This window comes from Bombyx mori, chromosome 26 (assembly GCF_030269925.1).
Source record: "Bombyx mori chromosome 26, ASM3026992v2".
Taxonomy (NCBI): domain Eukaryota; kingdom Metazoa; phylum Arthropoda; class Insecta; order Lepidoptera; family Bombycidae; genus Bombyx; species Bombyx mori.
Window position 1 is genome coordinate 6,656,119 of NC_085132.1, and position 20,986 is coordinate 6,677,104.

At 36.4% G+C, this 20,986-nt stretch overlaps 1 protein-coding gene across 1 annotated transcript in view; it reads right to left on the minus strand.

Moving 5' to 3' along the window:
• Dopr1 (dopamine receptor-1) overlaps positions 1–20,986 on the minus strand; it is a 122,645-nt gene that overhangs the window by 27,467 nt on the left and 74,192 nt on the right. The window contains exons 3-5 of the mRNA NM_001114987.1: positions 16,409–16,493; positions 10,721–10,901; positions 8,519–8,647 (exon numbers count right to left, since the gene is read on the minus strand). Of these exons, the coding sequence (NP_001108459.1) occupies positions 8,519–8,647; positions 10,721–10,901; positions 16,409–16,493 (395 nt within the window). The remainder of the gene's footprint in view (positions 1–8,518; positions 8,648–10,720; positions 10,902–16,408; positions 16,494–20,986) is intronic.

Below are 20,986 nucleotides of genomic sequence, written 5' to 3' on the forward strand. Positions count from 1 at the left end.
GTAAGCTCACCTACACGCTAGGGTAACTCTGATATAGCCTATCAAGGCTATCAGCTTAGGAAAAAAAGGAGTTCATTTAATTATTAAAACTAAAATCGAGTATGTGACAATGCATGTCCCTCAATTTCCTTTTTAGGACAAAACTTGTTCAAAGCAAACAAACACATAAAACATTTTTTTACCTAACTAAAGCTAATTTTAAATGATCAGAGAAATATTACTCATACGGTATTTATAAAAAAATTGTATCATTTCTAGTTAATAGTGAATAAAATGTATATATTTATTACTACATAATAATATGGATAATGGATAATCTAAACCCGATATTTCAATATTAGTTTAGAAGCAGTTGCAATTAAATTATATGTTATGAAATTCATGTGTGTCAAATGATTTGAATAAAAACCGAAATTGTTTCCGTTTTGTAATAGAAATACTCCAAACATTGTCCTGAAATATCCATGTTTCGTCTTTGAAAGCCAAATATGTAATATAGAATGAAAATCACACATTTACACATAGCTTAAACATCAATTACGATGTTTAAAACACGAGTGAAAGTTATATCATAAGTTATACTTAAAGCCGGTCCCTATCTCAAATAACCGTCAGCTTAATCCAACTTGTCATCAGAAAATAAACATACAAAAGTCAACCTATTCAACAATGTACATATATAAATAAGTAGTGTAATAAGTCATATTCTGTCACCTCATTATGGTAAAAAAAATGTCGGCAAACAGGTGGATCGATTAAACTGAAGATTAACATCATTCATTACGTTGATAATAATAATTTGAATACATTTTATATACATATTTATACTCTACAGGTCTTGTTGAGAAAATATTAGGTTGTCAAAACGCCATTTAAATATCAGTGTGTGGTTTCCGCTATGAGAGGCGCGGTTAGCGATAAAATGAAAGACCCACATAGTCATAATTATGTATAATAGAAATAATGCGTTCATCTTAGGCATTTTAGGTCCGCCGGTCCGGCGTTCCGAGGTGGAGGGTGATGGGAGAGATGTGCTCTGCACTAAACGCTTCACTCCCCCCCTTTGCCTTTTAATGAGTTCTGTCTCATGAGAGGCTCGGACGTGGGTTGTTGAGCGACAGGAAGTTTTGTCGGTTCGACTCTGACATACCCCGCCCACGATTCCGGCGATTTCCTCCTGACCAAAAAAAAAAAGAGGCATTTTAGGTAAGCATTTTAAACGGGTTCCAAAAGCGCTTATCTGAATTTCACGAACTACCTTCTATTCTGCTTTCCTTTATCCTATTGCGTTTCTGATTGACGAAATTCAAGGAAGTATTTTTCATGAATTGATTTCTCATTTTTCGAGGTAGCTGTCTAAAATCACTGGTAAAATTCCTCTTTTTTTTCTCTACCTACTACTTTATTGGCTGGCAGATAAGAGGCTATTCCAGCTACGCGCGGACGGGTAGGTGAACTCACGGACTCAACCTGAGAGAATTTGTTCTACGTCGTAATCGACGAGTTCGACGAGGACGGTGACCGTTGCTTGAGGGTGCTAAAAGCATCGGAAGGAAATCCGAGGGTGGGGGATCCTACAAGACATGCCTCGGGCGACAGCGGCTTTGCATTGCCCCGTCGCGGTCGCATAACTAATTAGCGGCGGTCGCGATATGCGGCTTTTCGTGTTGTAGTGTAGATAATATACAATGTTGCACATTGCAATATGACGTGTATGTATGTGCGATGCTCCTGCGAGGGCAGTCTTTCGCCTACCACCAGCTAAGGAAGGTGTGCAATAGATGCCTAATATGTCATCAGTATTTTATTGAAGAACCCAACCAAAATGTTACTAAAGTGTCTCCCTCTTTGCCAAAGTATCGATAGGTACTAGCTTTAGGTCGTCATGAACATCTAGATTTCTCACATACCGCGGTGCTCCGACGGCTATCCTGCAGTAACGGGATTGGATGACCTGGAGAGAGTCAATATGTGTACAGGCCGCGTGAACGAACACTACACTTCCATAAGTCATGACAGAGAAATTTCCCCAAGAATCACATTGCTATTAAATTATAATAAATACTGAGCCTTAGACGTACCATATAGATATATTTGAAATGTGGCGCTGTTTAGTAATAGGTAGATGGAAGGGTTATTTATGACCTTATTGCGTATGCTACGAGGTGAATTTCCAACGAACTGAAATATTGTTAAGTGGTCAACATAGATAAGGGTGGATTTTGGAGCGTTATATTTGTTTACTTCGTTCAGTCTTACTTATTCAGTCAAATGAACACTTTTTAGATCGTCACCGCATCGGAATTTTCATGGCTCAACAGCGTCGATATTATAAAAACATCAAGTCACTACTATAATTTTTTTATTGCCCTTATAGGCAGATGAGCATACGGCCCACCTGATGGTGAGTTTACCGTCGCCCTTGGATTTCAGCAATGCCAGGGGCAGAGGCAAGCCCCTACCTACCGGGCCAATTAGGTCTATTTTAGTTTTTTTGTCGGAATCTAGCGGCAACTACGTCAAATAATTCTTTACTTGCTGTTTAAATTTTCTTAAAGTTAATCATTTCCAGAAGTCAATGACTCGTCGCACGGGCATGTACCGGGAAACAATCATATGTTTCGGTTTGAAGGATGGGGTAATACGTTGTATAAGACAATTCTGACTTTGAGCTCATCTCTCAAGGTGACCGCTAATTTATGTTTTAGTGTCAATATATCACAGGGCGTCTTTTGACTTTTCGGGGTTAAAGACAGAGAGAAGATCATTTACTGAGCTGGTGAAATTGATAGACCTACGTTTACGTGTTTACATGCAAACCTATTTTTAAAATATAGTCAGCGGGCGTCAGGCATTTGACAAATATCTTATGCTCTATAATACTCTAAGCCCGCTACAGACTTATGGCCTAAAAAAGGATTTCGGCAAGCTACTGACCATTCTTGAGTTTTTGTTTAAATTGTATTAAAAAAGAAATGTTTTTTATTTTATTTTTTTACGACAAAATAGTACACTTCACGCCAACGGTGTATTAAGAATCTCCCTGTCTTGTAAAATGTTTTATGGCTCGCCTATTAGGGATATGAAAATTCATTGAATTCCACCCTAAGCAAGATGGATATTCGCGGTCTGACGCTCCCTCAATGACGAATAACAAAGGATTCTCCATGTCAGTTTTATGTTATTATCTTGACAACGCGATCCTTCAATCCGACGACTGCCTTAAGAGAGCTTTAAGAGTTATTCTACCGAAATTGAAAATGATTGTTGAATTTGTGAGTGGCTCGTTGAGATGTGAGTTCGTATTCTGATTCTCGTATTAGCTGCTAGGTGAGTTTTATTTAAATGAAATTCGATCTTCTTCTTTTTTATTTCGCTTGACTATCGCATGGGAATAGCTTTTCGAAATGTTAATTTTACACCTGAAGGTCATGTGATGCATGCATGCTTGCTGTATGATAAACTTTTTCAAGATGAACTCTGTGATACCCTTCCACTATCACTATCACATACAGTAAAACATACAGAGCACCAAAGCCCGTCGATTGATCCAAATGTTCCACGCAAATTTAACTCAAACAAACAAAGGTCATACTTAAATTTTGACATATCAGTTACAGTTACTAAATTATCGGAACTGGTTTGAAATAGTTTTTACCCCTGTGACTTTACCACATCAAAATTTGAAGCGGACCTAATTATTTCTTTCCTATTCGGATTTTAGTCCCAATTTTTTAATTTTAAACTACTCTCAGACAATAGACATTAGAATTTTCAGGTGACCATATAGCGTCAAGTCTGTTTAAGGTCAATATATTCCGAGGTAAGCCATAGAGTGGACGCCCGAGGCAAGCTAAAAGTCCAGGTCTCAAACAGACCTGGTAGCGCACTGTAGTAGCGGAGATAAAGATAATTGGGCTAGCTTGGCCCGAAGTAAAGCGCATAGTCGAAGAACGATCGCGATGGCAAAATACTTGTGGTGAAACCTTTTATTCCATCACGCGCATGTGCATCTAAAAAATCCAGGAGGCCATGATCGCCGCCATAAGAAAAAAGATTGCACATTTTTACATAAAATAAACATTTTATTATTTGTTCTTTTCTATTACCCTCTGCTGGGGTGTAGGGCTCGAATCAAATCTTTCCATTTACATCGGTCTTGGGCAGTCTGTTCTAACTCCTCCCACGTCATGCCCAAGACCCCTAGCTCTTGCTCCACCGAGCGACTCCAAGTTGTTCTGGGGCGGCCTCTCTTCCTTTTGCCAGACACTTTCCAGGTCAGTGCTCTCTTTGATAGGTGGCTTCCTCATTCGCTTTTATTCAAGCGTCCTAAATACTGTTAAAGCCCAGTACGCCACCCGGGGTCTCAGAGTTTAAACTTGGACAATTCCAAAAACATCTAAATATACACACATAACTTTACTAAGCAAATAGTGAGAAAAGTTGAATCATCAAGTCTACAATCTCAGCTAGATTTGTTTCAGTTGCTAGAGACCGAACCAAAGACGTAAATCCTAAATGATTGAGAAGTACGATTTATCTAATTAATACCTCGTAGCCAAACGTATTATAAAACCAGTTGGTAAAAATAATTTGAAACCCTCAACAATATGTAATCGACTTTGGCTTTATTAATCATTGAGTATTTGGCAAACGCTATCTTAATTACCATTATCCGCAAATACAAATATTCATTTACGATACCTATCAACGGTCGACAACAGCGGTTCCAATTCATTCACAATGGCCAAGAGGATATCCGGTATTAAACGACAAATTAATTTGCATGCTAAATGCGATATCGATTTCATATGCTGCATTATTTGACTGAAATTACCGTGAATGGTTTTCGTTTATGTGTTTTTTATGAATCTGAATCTGAATCACAGACTGATGAGTACAACCGGTCTTAAATGACCTAATGGCCTGAAGTGAATGACTGAAAACCAGCATCTGATCTAACTAACGGAGTTGAATAGCCTGATGATATTCCAAAGTTCGCGCAAATATTTATTGAAGAAAATAATTAATATACCGTAAAATAACTCAACAAAGAATTTTAATGTTAAGCTTCTATTTATTTATGAATTTTCAACCACGTCTGTGGAAATAAATTACATGAAGCTGTCGTATCGTGTCTTTGTAAACAAAGTCTTTGTAATTCATAAAGCTATTATTATTATTATTAGCACTGGACCAAATCAAAACAGGAATTTACCTAAATTTCCTCAATCTGTCTGTTTGTTTGTACTAAGCTCCTGCAGCTAAAATTTAAATTAAGGGGCTACAAATTAGTCTACTCGATAACCCAACACTTGTAGATACTACTTTTAAAAAAGGATCAAAGGAAAATAGTCGACGCAAATCGAAGGTCACAAAGGTGTATATTAAAATTAACGGTCGAAAAACTGTATAACTATTCTGAAAATGACACCAGGGTCGCAAAACCAGTGGCATTCTCCCAATTCCACTCCCATCAACACGATGAATCCAGCACACGCACTGTGATTCCATGGATTGCTAAGTTATTCATCTCTCAACCTGGCACTTTGAATCTAAAGCAATGACGTATCCAAATTCAATTTAGTATTTCATATAAAACATTTTTCACGTAACCATCATGACCTAATGACCGAGCAGTGTGTTACCGAGGCTCGAAATCTATAAAAACGGCCAAAAACGCTGATCTCTCGACGATATCTCGATACTAAATTATACGACCGCAGGTTACAGTCAGAGGTTTATTGTTTTATTTTATTTGATCTACTAGTGTCTTATTTTATTGATAGTAAACAGTCTTGACCAAATTTATTGGGCGGTCAGAAGCTCATCATTTATTTGTAAGGGCTACAAAAAATGCGTGAACACTATTAAGTCGGAATGACATTGAAGGTACATCAAGCTCTAATCAAATTAGCTTGTTATACAAATTGTTTAATAAATAATTCCCAAAAGCGAAAGTAGGTAATAAACAAGTAGAGTAAGTAGATAAACTATTAGCTTAAAGCCGTTATTAACATACAGGTATTTCACTCTTTATAGTGAGCGCAAGTGTTGACCACGACCACTCTGCCAACTCCATGCAGGGTAAAGCCAAATTGCTTAGTAAGCACGTACCTTACTACAAAAAATGACCCAGAAATAGTTGTGACTTAAAATTTAAGAGGTTTGATGTACTCGTATCGAATCATGCAAATATAGCATATATATAGCAAATATGCATCTAACACGTGCTCATGTATCATGATGAATGACGCAAGATAAATGGACAGCATCGTGTAGTAAAAAAGATACTTATACAAAACATTGCTGGCGGTACTGAGTTCTTTGAGTGGATACCACAATTTTGTCCGTTTCAAACGTTCACAGACTTCACTTTGAAGATTAGTCCTGACACAATTCAACAAAGACTTCGAACTCGTTCTTCGACTTCTTAAGATGAGTGTTTTCATTTATGCTGTAATGTCCGCAGATTGCGGAACTAGATTAACTGTTGAGAAGTGTTTTGAGATTGTAGAGGAATAAAATAAACATTCACATGAAATTTATAACCTACCATAATTTCACTAAACTAGTTCTAGTCAGAGAGAATAAAACTATTCCTTTTTAATGAATATCATTCACGAAAGTCAGATCGATATTAAAAATAATGTGAAATGTAAATGACTCAATAGTGGAGCTAATTAAAGTGGGACTAGTGACGATGTTTTTTTTTTTTCAATCAGTTCTCGTTGGAGAGAGGAGTTATTTAAGCTTCAAAATCAGCCAACTTCAAAGGAAGAATAATTTCTAGTAGGTCCAATGGTATCGTTTAATAAAATTATCTAATTTATCATTAACAAGAGCTGCCAAGAAAGACTTTTTAATATATTTTTTTTGAATACGATAAATAAATAATTATTTCCAAAATTATGAAAAACCGATCCACAAACATAACAACGGTACTACCGTTAGTAGCTAGTTCATTGCCCTGGCAGGTAGACGAGTATATACGGTCCACCTGATGACGAGTGGTTATCGTTGTCTATGGACGTCAGCAATGGGGCAAAGGGGCAGAGCAAATCTGCTTCCTACCATTAAAAGTTAACTGTTAATTAATAAGCTGTCACTGGTTTTCGGTAGTTAAGCATTAATGTAGAAATGTTATAGCTATAAAATTTAATATTACATCATAAGCGTCCAGCATCATTGCTCACCATAATATAGCATCATTCTATTCATCGAATAATAAAAAAAAACCATTTTACGAGTACCATATAACACACCATTTTGTAGTGAACATGCTATTGCTATCAGTGAAGAGCAGAGTCCAAAGGAAATCCGAGTTGAAGTACAAAATTTAAGGCGATTAAACATTCGTCTTGGCTCCCGAGCTTAAAGTTAAAACAAGGATTTAGCCGGTCTCAAAAGACTTAAATTTTGCTGTACTCAGCACTCAGATCTCTTTGATGTCTTAAGAGAGATGTTTTTATTAATAAATAGAGTTTTAGGTGAAGTGTTTGTGATAGGATGGTGTTTGTGTTTCTACATTAAACTCCAGTTTAGCTAAAGATTATTGTATCAATTTAGTCAATTCTGGCCACAAGCTTTTAGAGTCTAATCAGTTTTGTAAGTTAGATAACTTATTATTGAAGTGATACTAAAGCAATCATGGATTTATGGGTCGAGGTCGTGCTCGGATGGGCCAATGTCTATCTATTCTATAATAGCATTTTTTCTTACCTATTTGCTGGTAGCATTACTGGTAGCTACCTATTCACTGGTGGTAGGACCTCTTGTGAGCCCGCGCAGGTAGGTACCACCACCCTGCCTATTTCTGCCGTGAAGCAGTAATGCGTTTCGGTTTGAAGAGCGGGGCAGCCGTTGTAACTATATTTAAGACCTTAGAACTGATATCTCAAGGTGGGTGGCGCATTTACGTCGTAAATGTCTATGAGCTCCAGTAACCACTTAACACCAGGTGGGCTGTGAGCTCATCCACCCACCTAAGCACTAAAAAAAAAAGCATAAGAAGCTATTTCAGCTACACCGGACGGGTAGGTGAGATTACGGGCTCAACCTGGGAGAATTTGCTAACGCTAACCCTAGCAAGAGCAGTGCTTCACAGGATCTACCACCGAATCGGAATCACGGCCCACTGAGAAGATCCGGTGAAACTCAGTAGGCTATGCCTATGGGTTAGTTCATTCGTTGAACTCTTCGTCATAATCGACGAGTTTGACGAAGACGATGATCGGTAATAATCCTAAATGATAAATGCGCGCTTAGAAAAGTTGTTGTGAAAAGTTGTTTAATAAAGTTACTAGGTAGGTGTGGGAGATTATGGATTTTATTCGCTCATTTTCCGTGAAACACAGACTGGAACGGACATTAACTGTTTGATTTCGGCATTGATTTTTTCATTTTACAAATTCTGATGTTTCCAATCGTTTACAGATTTCAAGGTCCCAGACAATTAAACTGATGAAACCCTAAAAAAGCAGTTCTAACAAATGTAAGTTACTAAAGTTTCACTTACCTTAGCGGATCTTTGATGTGAATGTATCGATCTAGTGAGATCGCACACAGATTCAATATGGAAGCAGTTGAGCACATGACGTCGCACGCCACCCATGTATCGCAAAATTGCTCGCCGAATACCCAATACCTAAAGAAATAATGAATCACCATATTAATTTGCAAAGCATACAATTAATATATTATTTGTAATTTTTTTTTTACCACAGGTCTGTTTCTAGCATTTTTGCAAGAAGTAGTAACTCTGTATTAGCAGAATAATTCGAACACTAAACCCACCATGATACGTGAGATTAAGATGTCAATTGTACCGGTAAACCTTTGACTCATGTTTGAAACTAGAATTCTAAACTATTTTTCTATTCTAGCCCAGAGACGTCCACTGCAGGACATAACCTTCAGCGGATCCCCGCGAACCTCAATAGGTGGCCGGTCCATCTTGTGAGAGGCCTACCCACGCTACAAATTCTATAACTACTTCACGACAAATCTATAATTTAGAATTGGCAGTATGGCGGCAATCTCCCGATTGGCACAATTACCCCTCACCAACAATTCCATTTTCATGTCGTTAACAATATACTATCATCACTCGTGAATACTCCTAAGTTATTGTGGAGATTAGAATAATGAAAGTATTCTTAGTTTTAAACCTGGGTCCGCTTTCGTGTATGAACGTAAAATATACATCTACTACATAATATAAGCACACTTAAATTAGCAACTTTAAATAATCAAGAGGCCTTTCAGGATAATCTCAAAACATAGATTAAGACATCGCTAAGTTGTATAATGTGAATTCCAAATTCAAGATATTTATCCTTCCGATTATGTAACTCAAGGACAGACCAGAAGGTAATGTGACATAATATAAGGGACCGATAAAAGGCCAAAAATCACAGATTTAACGGAGGAAATTCTTTATACGAACACATTTGGCATTTAGCGAAATTGTGATAAACTGGAATAAAAAGGTCAGATCTTTTTACGAGTAAACTAAATTTACTTTTACAGCTATATTCGAGTCGTATAAAGTTTCGTGTAGTTTAGAGCAAATAGGTATTTCAATTTTCAGTTTAAATCAGAAGTCACTCGTAAAAAAATTAAAAATCTGGCCAGATTGGACTCACTGAAACTCATAGGAATTTGTATTTCCAAATATAACGCTGTAAAAAGTATCGGGAATGGACGATTTGTTTGTTGATTGACGATAGCTTGAATATTATTGTTTTTTTTTGTTGATGTTAGATTGGCATAGCTGTTTTCCATTTTGGCGCAGAGTTTGAGTTGCATCTGTTATTTGGCTTATATATTGTAGTAGTACTGTTTTTAGTTATAACATATTATTATCTAGCGTGAATTGCGTTTTTCGTAATGGATAAAAACGAACAAAGCTTTTGTCTTAAATTTTGCATCGCCAATGTAATGTCGGAGTCACTGAAAATGCTACAGCAGACTTACAATGAATCTATTTTATAAAAAACACGTGCTTATGAATGTTACAAAGCGAAGCTTTTGAACAAAAGCCGTCATAACGTGATGGAAGATTTTTCTCGCTCTAGTAAGTAAGCCATTGATATCTGCCATTGAAGTTAACATTACAAAAGCGAAGGATATAGTGACTGAAAATCTTGGGTCAAGTTTGAAAGATATAGCAGTCAAACTTTTTTGTTTCGCGAGAATCCTCGGAGGAAGGTCATACGGTAAATAAAGAATATTATTTGACCGTTACGCGGCGTTTAAGAGGCCAAATTCGACAAAAAGGTCAAATTTGTGGAAACAAAATTTTTCGATTTTGCACCACGATAATGCGTCTTAGAAGACCATTATTATTGTGAACGATTTTTTTAGAGAAATCTCAACAATTACCTACGAGCAACATTTTTATTGATCAGATATGGCTTCAGCTGACTTCTCTCTTTTCCTAAACTTAAATTACGATTTAGTAACACCTGTTTTTACTCGGTTGGAGACATAAAGGAGGATTCACGGCGAGAATACAATTCAATTTTGGAAAAAGCGTTTAAAAAATATTTTGATGACTGGATTATTCATAACTATTATCACCACTACTATCACTACATCACTAACATTTTGTGTATTATTGACCTTTTCCCGGTACTTTCTTTACAGAGTAGTATGTATAGACTATCAACATGTTCGTTATAATTTAGCTTAAAATGAAGACAATTTCATTACTTACCCTAATAAATCATTGACTCCAGCAAATGTCATAACGGCAGCAGCAACCAACATGTCAGCTATCGCCAAGGATGCCAGGAACAGATTCCCGATCCTCCGCAGGCCCCGGTCTGTGTAGATAGCTATGCAGACCAGAATATTCCCAGCCACACTCAGAAATATGAGCAGTGATAAGAATATACCTTTGAAGGAGAAAAAAAAACAGTTAGAGACAGAGAAAATGGGCTCGGTGCAACAAAGAGGCGGTTATCACAAACTATTATTTATTTATTCCTTGGGTAAACCTTTTCGCGACCCAGTTGGCGTCAAGTGGTAACCAAACATCGGAACCTGAATACATATTCAGAAATATGAGCAGTAATAGGAATATATACCTTTGAAGGAAACTAAGCAGTTAGATACAGAAAATTGACTCGGTGGAACAAAGAAGCGATTATCACAAACTATTATTTATTTATTCCTTGGGTAAGCCTTTTCACGGCCCAGTTGGCGTCAAGTGTCTACCAAACATCACAACGTGGAACCCGCCACGCACTTTTTTATTATTTCTTAGCTGGGTGGACGAACTCACGGCCTAGCTGATGTTAAGTAGTTACCGGAGCACGTAAAAGTCGCCATCTACCTTGAGATATGAGTTCTAAGATCTCCGTTTTTAGAGTACAACGGCTGCCCACCATTTAAGCCGAAACGCATTACTGCTTCACGGCAGAAATAGGCAGGGTGGTGGTACCTACCCGTGCAAACTCACAAGACGTCCTACCTCCAATAATTACGCAAATTATAATTTGCGTAGTAAAACCTTGAAGTCAACGTCTCAGTTATACAGTAATCATGCAAATTATATTTTTGCCGGTTTAATTTTTATTTACACGATGCCATTCTTTCATAATGCAAATGATTAGCTATTTACGTAATTAATTCGAAAACCTGGTACGTGCCTTTGGTATTTTAAAACCAAACTAGTCGTATTGCATGGTACTAGTATACCACAGTACTTTGTTCAAGGCACGACGACTGCCTACAAACAATTGTAATTAGATATGCTTTAACAAAAACCGACTTCAAATAGAAAAAAAAAGATATTCCAAAACAAATTAGTATACACTAAAAACAAAAATCATCGAAATTAGTTGGTGTGATATTGAGTTATTCCTCTATTTGTCGCGCACGTACTTAATGCAAATTATAGACTTATATGGTTTTCTCATGGATACCAGCTTTCTAATAAAAAAAGAATCATCAAAATCGATTCACCCAGTCAAAAGTTATGAGTTAACAAATATTTAAAAAAAAATACAGTCGAATTGAGAACTTCCTCCTTTTTCGAAGTCGGTTAATAAAATTCCCATGTTACGCGGGCATTTTTCATATCGTGTAATAGATAAGCATACGTCCACACAATATTTATCAGTTACCGTAGCTCATGAACGCTATTAGGTGAGAATACCACTCATCTTGACAAGTGAGGTGATATATAAAAGCATTTCCTTCGGTTTTCGCGAGACGTAAATATATTTAAAGCACTATTACGTTTTCATTTTTCATTATTTAAATTAATTTTCTTAAAGAATTAACTATGTTTTAATAATTATTTATCGTTATTTTCGAGGCAGAGAAGTCAGACGATAACGAATGGTCATCGATTTTTCTGGATGCTAGTAACGTCAGGAGCATATGACGCAACGACTTTATTTGACAACCCGTTTAAAGCAAGAATCTCTTGAAGCTGGATTCCTGTATCATCTGCAGTTGTAATACATTTTCAAATTAAGAAACATAACAAATAATTTAGATTTTCAAAATTGTTGTGTTTTATCTTGTCACAGATCCAATACGATCTTCGATTTCAGTAATGGTTTTAACAACTTCTGTTTATTTAGTGTTATCTCAATCTAGGCCAGTAAAGTCCGTGTGGTTTGGCACCGCACCAAACTCAGCAAATTATACAAATAGAGGAATGGAGAGGACGAATATTTGTATCTTGATGGGTGTACGAGCTTAGGACCCACCTGATGTTTAATAGTTACCGGAGCCCATTGACATCTACAACGTAAACTTTGCCTCCCAATTTGAGACATGAGTTCTAAGGCATCCGTTTTTACAACATCTCACACTTGAACCCGAAATGCGTTACTTACTGCTTCACGGTAAAACTAGGTACCTATTCGTGTGGACTCACAAGATTTCCGAACACCAGTAATTGCACTAGAGGATATTATTATATTATCCGAGCCTTGTTTTGGAGCAGAACTCTTTTAAGCCGCAACGCGTCAGTTTAGTGCCTTAGAAATAGACCGAATGGTTGACTCCACACCTACTAACTCAAAATGTGGCCTACTACTAATAATTAAGAATTTTCAATATCATCAAGTTGATTTTTACTCCACGATGTTGTTTTTTAAGATGGCGTAGCGCGAGTCCCTTCAACAAGTAGGGATGTTTTATAAATGTCACGTTTATCACGGAGACCAGAATTACGTAGCCCTTTGTTTTTATAGTCATCTTCTTCTTTCATTCACACTCCTATTTGTTATTTTTGGGTCTTCCGCATTCCAATTTCGTTCGGGTAAACAATAATTGTGTAGCCTATTTCGCACTCAAACACTCTTGATAAACAATACTAAGATTATTATACTAAAATTATTGATGTAACTGAACTACGTAAATAAACACTTGAACAATTTAAGGACTGCATTATTAATGATATGATTTGTTTAATTTATCAGAAACGTCTACCTACGCCCATTCATATTGGAGGTACCACCTAGTTTTGGCTCAAACCGACACCGGGGGGACACGCAATAAATTTTACCGTTGAGAATTGGACCTCACGTCTCAAAGTTGGTGCAGCATTCATGTTTTGGTGTAAGCCGTAAGCTGTCATAGCGTGTCCCATTAAAATATATATAATATTAATTTTATTTATTATAAATACGGCTTAAAAACACATCGGTGATAGTAGGATCATAGTATCAGAATTATTTAAAACTTTAATGCTAAAAAATCTGCTTCTAAATAAGATGTTTACGTACGAAAATCATAATGATAAGCTTCTTCATTAATAATTGAATATCATTTGAGATTAGTTCACGAACGTGCTCCGAAAGCGGTGAAGATAAATCGATTCAAGCTACATGTAAGACGTGGTGGAAACGTCAACATGACTCAAAATGATATATGACTCGTGGCAGACATGTTTGCATTCCGACTCCAAGTGAATCTCGACGAGCCAGCGAAATTACATTGCTAAATTGCGGAAAAGTGGATAAGAGTTACCAGCCATCATAGATAAATTGTGTATTACAGAAATATATTTAGTTTATTTAAATTTATTTGCCAGAATTTTTACGCCAGTAGTCTGTGGACTATTTGTACGCGGAGAGCTTACAATGCCCTGCGTGTTCAATATAATAATGCCTATAGGATGATGTTGTCACTGCCACGCTTTTGTAGTGCATCTACAATGTTTGTGACATCTCACGCCGATGACTTCTTTGCAATAATGCGGAAGAGAAGTGCCTCGATATTGCGTCGAGTCAGAGACGGTGGCAACAGTCTTCTGAAAATCATATCGAGCAAGATCGTGGGAATGCTGATTAATAATAGCTTTTGAAAAAAAAAAAAAAATTGTGATATAAAATGTATTAATGATATTTATTTGTTAATTTTTTTAAGTTACTAATATAGATTTTAAGTAATTCTTACTAACAAAATGGTATGGTTTAAAAAAAACTGAAATAAAGTATAAATAAATAAATAAATTAGATAGTTATTCCAACATTTCGAAATAAAAGGCTACTTCTCGGATCTCTAATTCCTATCTTTAGTACTAGTAGTCCGGATATTAACATATTGTTTTATTATGACCTCAACAAATTATGTGCTCGGGCTAAAGAGCGGAAGAGCCGTTACTATGCAACTAACACATATGTCTTAATTGCATAGGTCTTAAGTCTAAAATCTCTCAGCGGGGTATTTTGGAACACCAGCGGCACCGCCTGGGGCTGCCATACCGAGACGGTCGAAATAGAGACGTCGACTATCGTCTCGACGATCCATCGGTTTGGCGTTCTAGGGGTGGCGCCGCGAGCCTGGTTCTAATGTTGACTGCGGGAACCGGGAACCCCCCTACTCTACCTAGGTTCTGACCCCGGGCGGAAATCGGTCGTCGGGTGAGAGAGTGCAAGGGGTCCTTAAACATCCTTGGATCCGCGGTCTGCCCTCAACATCAAATACCACATAACCCGAACGCCCCTTAGGGGATGAAGCCTCGCATGAGGTTTGGTTCTTTGCCCAAAAAAAAAGATCTAAAATCTCTGGATGGGCAGTAGTGTTATGGAATGTCATTATCCGTAGCAATTTGAAGTCGCTCTAACCTAAATCATACGACGTCCGGTCATTTCAAGCGACACTACAGCAGCGCTTAAAGTTGATTCAAACGTGGCAGGTACAAATTTTTGTAAAGAAATACACGTACACGAACGACTTCCACAATGTAGGAATAACGTCGTATAATAAAAATCGTATTAAGCTGCTCTGCCTTTCGCTAAAAATAAAACCATTATGACGCATTTTCACGCACAATATTTTTAAGATATACTTACAGATCAACAAGTTCCAAATAACAGTATTCAGAGCTTTTATCCATTCAATTTTTCTAATGAAATACGTACTTAAAAAATGTTCACTATTGCCTTTCACGGTGAAGGAATAACATCGTGTAATAAGAAGCAAACCCGCAAAATTACAATTTTCATACCTAATTACTGGTGGCAGGACGTCTTGTGGGTCCGCGCAGGTAGGTACCACCACCCCGCTTATTTCTGCCGTGAAGCAGTAATGCGTTTCTATTTGAAGGGTGAGGCAGCCGTTGTAACTATACTGAGACTTTAGAACTTATATCTCAAGGTGGGTGGCGCATTTACGTTGTAGATGACTATGGGCTCCAGTAACCACTTAACACCAGGTGGGCTGTGAGCTCGTCCACTCCTCTATGCAACAAAAAAATGAAAAAAAATTCGAACCAAAATCATTCGAATATTGGAATATCTTCCCCTATTCCTTTCCTTACACTTCCATCTACGTCAGATAAAAGATATGTCGCAAGTATAAAATATCACTTGCTACACTAAATATTAAGAATATATGGAAGTAATCTCGGCCTGTCATTTGCACTGAACGTTTTTCTATGATTAATACTAACTTGAATGGCCGAATTGTTGAAAACAGTCCTCGGAACACACGTCAGCAGAAATTTCCGCAATCGTTGAACCATATTAACATCAAAGGAGTCCACGTCTATAGCTCACATTCGTACCGGTACCGTGGTAAGATATTGTTGTACATTGTAAATGCAACAATACACCATACTTATGTATTTTAATACGCTTTTATTAGCAGTTCAGACGTATGTATTTTTGTAATGGAATCTTTGAACATGATTTTGATCCCCTTCAAAACGTCCGATTAACTCGAAATTTGGTATACTTATTAAGGACCGATGACAAATCAATATCAACATTTTTTTTGAAATAATTTAAATTCAACTAAAAAATTAAAAATACATAATAGTTTAAAAAAACTAACAAGATACGCTTTTATAGAAAATCCGACTAAAAAATAGAAAATAAATTTTAATAAATTTTTAATTTCAACACTTAATCTAGGAAATGTCTATCAAAAATCTTACCAACAAGTAATATGGAGAGTAGCGTGACGGCATCTGGATCGTTGTCTTCATACTCCACCGTCGTGTCGTTAAGCAGGAACTCCACCTAAGTGTACATTAATTTCATCATAAATGATGTTTAAAATACCACATAGCATATTAAATAGGTATATATTATTTAGCTAATGATATTCCTCTTTTGGGATTTGTTCATTCCATTTGGCAAATAGGTTGTTAATTTCACAATGAAACTAAGCTTCAGACTTAAGGTGTATATAGTTCTTAACAGACCAAACCGATCCTTAGACCATGCATGAGTCTCTTCTTTCTCTCCACCTTATCCCACTAGGTGGGGTCGGCACAGCTAATTTTTCTCTTCCATTCTCTTCTATCAGCCGTCATCTCAACACTCACTCCTCTCTCTCTCATATCGTCATTCACACACTCCATTCATGTCTTCTTCGGTCGACCTCTTTCCCCTCTACCTTGCACTATCATTTCCATACATCTCCTAGACCATGCATAAGTCAAAGGAATAAATAATAGCAGCAGCTAGACAGCACATAAGCTTACACGTAAGCTCTGTTTTTGGACAAAAATCATTTTCATTTCTCATGCAATACGGATGATTATTCGCCAGCTACATTCCCATCATCCATATACAACTCAACCGTAGTATATTTTCCAATTAAGTTTTCCTAAATCCGGTCTTATTGTTTTATAAGTTCGACGCGTTGTGTAGCGGTACCGCTATCTTAGAATTGATGAAATGTGGGTAAAATTTGAATTGCACTGAAAGACATTTACAAGATAGAAGGGTAGGTTAAATTCGGACACGTTCCAAATAGCATTCAATGTTGAATGAATTTGATTTATCGAGCTATTTATCCGCTCCGAAACAATTTACATGTATCCGTCACTATAGTATATACATTCTAAACTCAATAGTCGTAAGCCAAACTATTTATTTACAGATGAGATAAAATACAACAGAAGAAGTAGCCCGCATGCAAAAAATTGTTAATGATAAATTTATTCCGCTAAACCAATGAGGCGATTAAATATTGGGCTCAACCAAACGTGAACATTAAATTCTACTATAATAATAACATTGTCATGTTTAATTAAATTAATGTATGGTACACAGCATTGCGCATATTAAATATTGAACTTAAAATATGTTTCCATTTAAAAAAAGATACACGAACGATGTTCCCAATTAATTATATCATCCCATAATTTCGTGATAAATGCATGGGAATTATGAGTGAATTAACTCATAGGACACAGCCTACTGGGTTTCTCGCCGGATCTTCTCAGTGAGTAGCGTTTCCAACCCAGTGGTAAATTCTGCCAAGCACTGTTCTTGCTAGGGCCAGTGTTAGCAACACTCCCGGCTTGAGCCCCGTGAGCTCACCTACACGTCAAGGAGAAGCTGAAATAGCCTCTCAAGAGTATCAGCATAAGTAGGAAAAAATAAAAGGGAATTAAAACTGTATATAACGTAATACAGATCGGTGGTATCCGAGAGGCTTATTCATGTCAATCCGAGATCCGTATTTTGAGCAAAGCCGTGTGCTCCGTGATTTATTGCGCAAATACCTGGATTTACTGGCAGCTGTCAAAATTATATTACAATTTGTACAATTGTAATAATTACTTAATCCATTCTATCTGCACGATGACAATAACTAAAATACAGTATAAGGAAATTATTAAATTATCATAATTATAATACCAATGATATTAGAGCACAAGCACTAGATACAACTGTACAGTATTTATAGCTGATAGGTACAAAAAGGACACTAATGTACTAGTATTTTCCCTCGATTTCGGGACGTTTGACGTTTTAGATATTGGTCTTTATAAAAAGAGAGTTGTTACATTTGTTTTTAAGAATAATGTCGATAAAATATGACGATGCAATTTCAACATCATAGATCAGCATCTGTTTAACAAATATTAGTATTAGTGAGGTTAGATAATAGCAAAAAAGTAGGCACAATATTTTATAGGTATCCTAATATTTGGTGATCCTATTGTGGTGGTAGGAGCTCTTGTGAGTCCGCGCGGGTAGGTACAACCACCCTGCCTATTTCTGCCGTGAAGCAGTAATGCGTTTCGGTTTGAAGGGTGGGGCAGCCGTTGTAACTATACTGAGACTTTTAAAACTTATATCTCAAGGTGGGTGGCGCATTTACGTTGTAAATGTATATGGGCTCCAGTAACCATCTAAGCAATAAAAAAATAAAAAAATAATAAGCTTTGCCACACCAATAGATTAGATGGATGGACGAGCTCACAGCCAACTTGGTGTTAAGTGGTTACTGGAGCACATAGGCATCTACAACGTAAATGCGCCACCCACCTTACATACATATTAGATTTATTTATATTCTATGAATATTATACTGGAGATGTATTACCTCAACATAAATTAACAATAACAATATTCATTTCATTTCATTCAATCTAATCATAAACTCTTAGCCAGAACTTTTTCTAGGACAACTTTGAGGGTCAAGAAATAAAACTAAAACATTGCGTTATTACGAATGGACGTATTAGGAGTTCGTATAGATATCTAAAACTGTCCTATTTAGCTATACCACGATGCTGTTATGAATGTAAATTTTATTCGAAAGTGAGTAATGTGGTACCTACATGCCTTCAAACATTTCCATTGGCTAGGTTAATCACTTATTGTGCTTTTATCTGTCTATCTTTGTTTAAAAAAACCTCATCATTTTAGCTAATATTAGTGTACATCCCTTAAGTAACACAAGATGGCCGCATTTCAATAACTATTCAACGATATTATTATTAGAATAAAACAAAAAAAAAACGTAGAACAAGATACCGTATGGCCGCATTTCAGTAACTATTCAATGATATTATTATTGGAATAAAACAAAAAAAAAACGTAGAAAAAAGATCAAAATAATTGATAGACATTATATCGAAAACATTAGAATCGTTTTGCATTAACCGACTCGCATTATACTAAGAACATGCTTAGTGAAAAGCAATTTACTTGTTGCGCATCTTATACACTGATATTTTCATAATATTGCATGATTTATTAGAAAATATCAGTAAACGTGATAACCATCGTCAACTTATTTGTTTGTTAAAACCTGTTCCTTGTTATATAAAAAAAAATCAATTTACATTTTATTTTTCTACATTTTAATAAAGCTGGTCATTTTTAATTATTTTCATCGAGTCTAAGATTCATGATAGTGTTATGCGCTGGGGCTCAGGATAAAAGAAAAGTTCCACCAAAGTACAAATTAAAACTGTATTAGCACTTACAACACTCACAGAAAACTTTAAAATTCTTAATTCACTTCTTCCGCTTCGCTTCAGATGATTCGTTCGCTGTTTCGCTTCGAGTAGTTCCGATAACTAACTGACTGCGTGCCATCTCTGCAATGCTTTTATAGTCGATACGACATCCCTAGAACCGTCGAGAGCATTCCTCATAAGTCGAGTACCTTCGATGTGTGTTTCCGCTATCTGACAATAGATGACGTCGTACTTCTTGAACGTTTTAGATTCTACTAGATCCTTCGATATTCGTTCGACTATTTGGCGATAGATGGCGTTACTCTTACCGGCGTAACAGCAGGTTCGAGGTCAATTCAACATTTCTCGTCCTCATGAGAATCGGAAGCATGTCCATTGCTACACTATGTGTCGCCAGCAGCTCTATTTGTCGTAGTCCTATCGAACTTATGCAAACAAACTCCCTATTTCCTAGGCTTATTTATGATAAAATGCATATTTAAAAAAATATGAATTACAAAGATATACAATGTTATATTAATGTGAACTATATAAAATAAAATTAGAAAATATAAAGGCAAACAATTCATACTAAGCAGCCATTTTTTTAATTATTATCACCCTTTAAACTACATTCCCTACACCTCCTAAGAGGTCAAAAGGGGTAGGTGCGAATAATCGTATTTAAGAGGATTAAAAGTGAATCTCTCGTTTAAAATTTCCAGGTACTTACATATATGTATTTTGCTTTACCACTATGCGTCTTTACATGCATATTCGGCCATTTAAAAAAAAAAAAAAACTTTGTAATATTTCATTCATGTGTAATATTTTTTATTTATTAAAAAAAATCTAACAGATTGTTACGCCGGTAAGAGTAACGCCATCGAGAACGCTAGAGAAGCGTATCGCCATCTATTATCAAATAGCGGAAACACATATCGAAACGAATGGTCTTGCCGGGAATGCTCCTGATAATTGTAGAGAAGTCGCATCGACTATAAAAGCGTCGCAGAGATGAAGGCGGTTAGCAATCGGATCTACTCGAAGCGAAACAGCGAACGGATCAGCTGAAGTGAAGTGGAAGAAGTGAATTCAGAATTTTAAAGTGTTCCTTGAGTGTTTTAAGTGTTTAATAGAGTTTTAATTTGTACTTCGGTTAAAGTTTTATTTATCCCGAAACCCAGCGCGTGACAATATACATCAAAGTAATATTAATACTACGATCGATATAACAGTTTCATATATTAGATTTCTACACTCAATTACTTCGGAACTCGATAAAACACTCAAAAGATATGTAGAGAG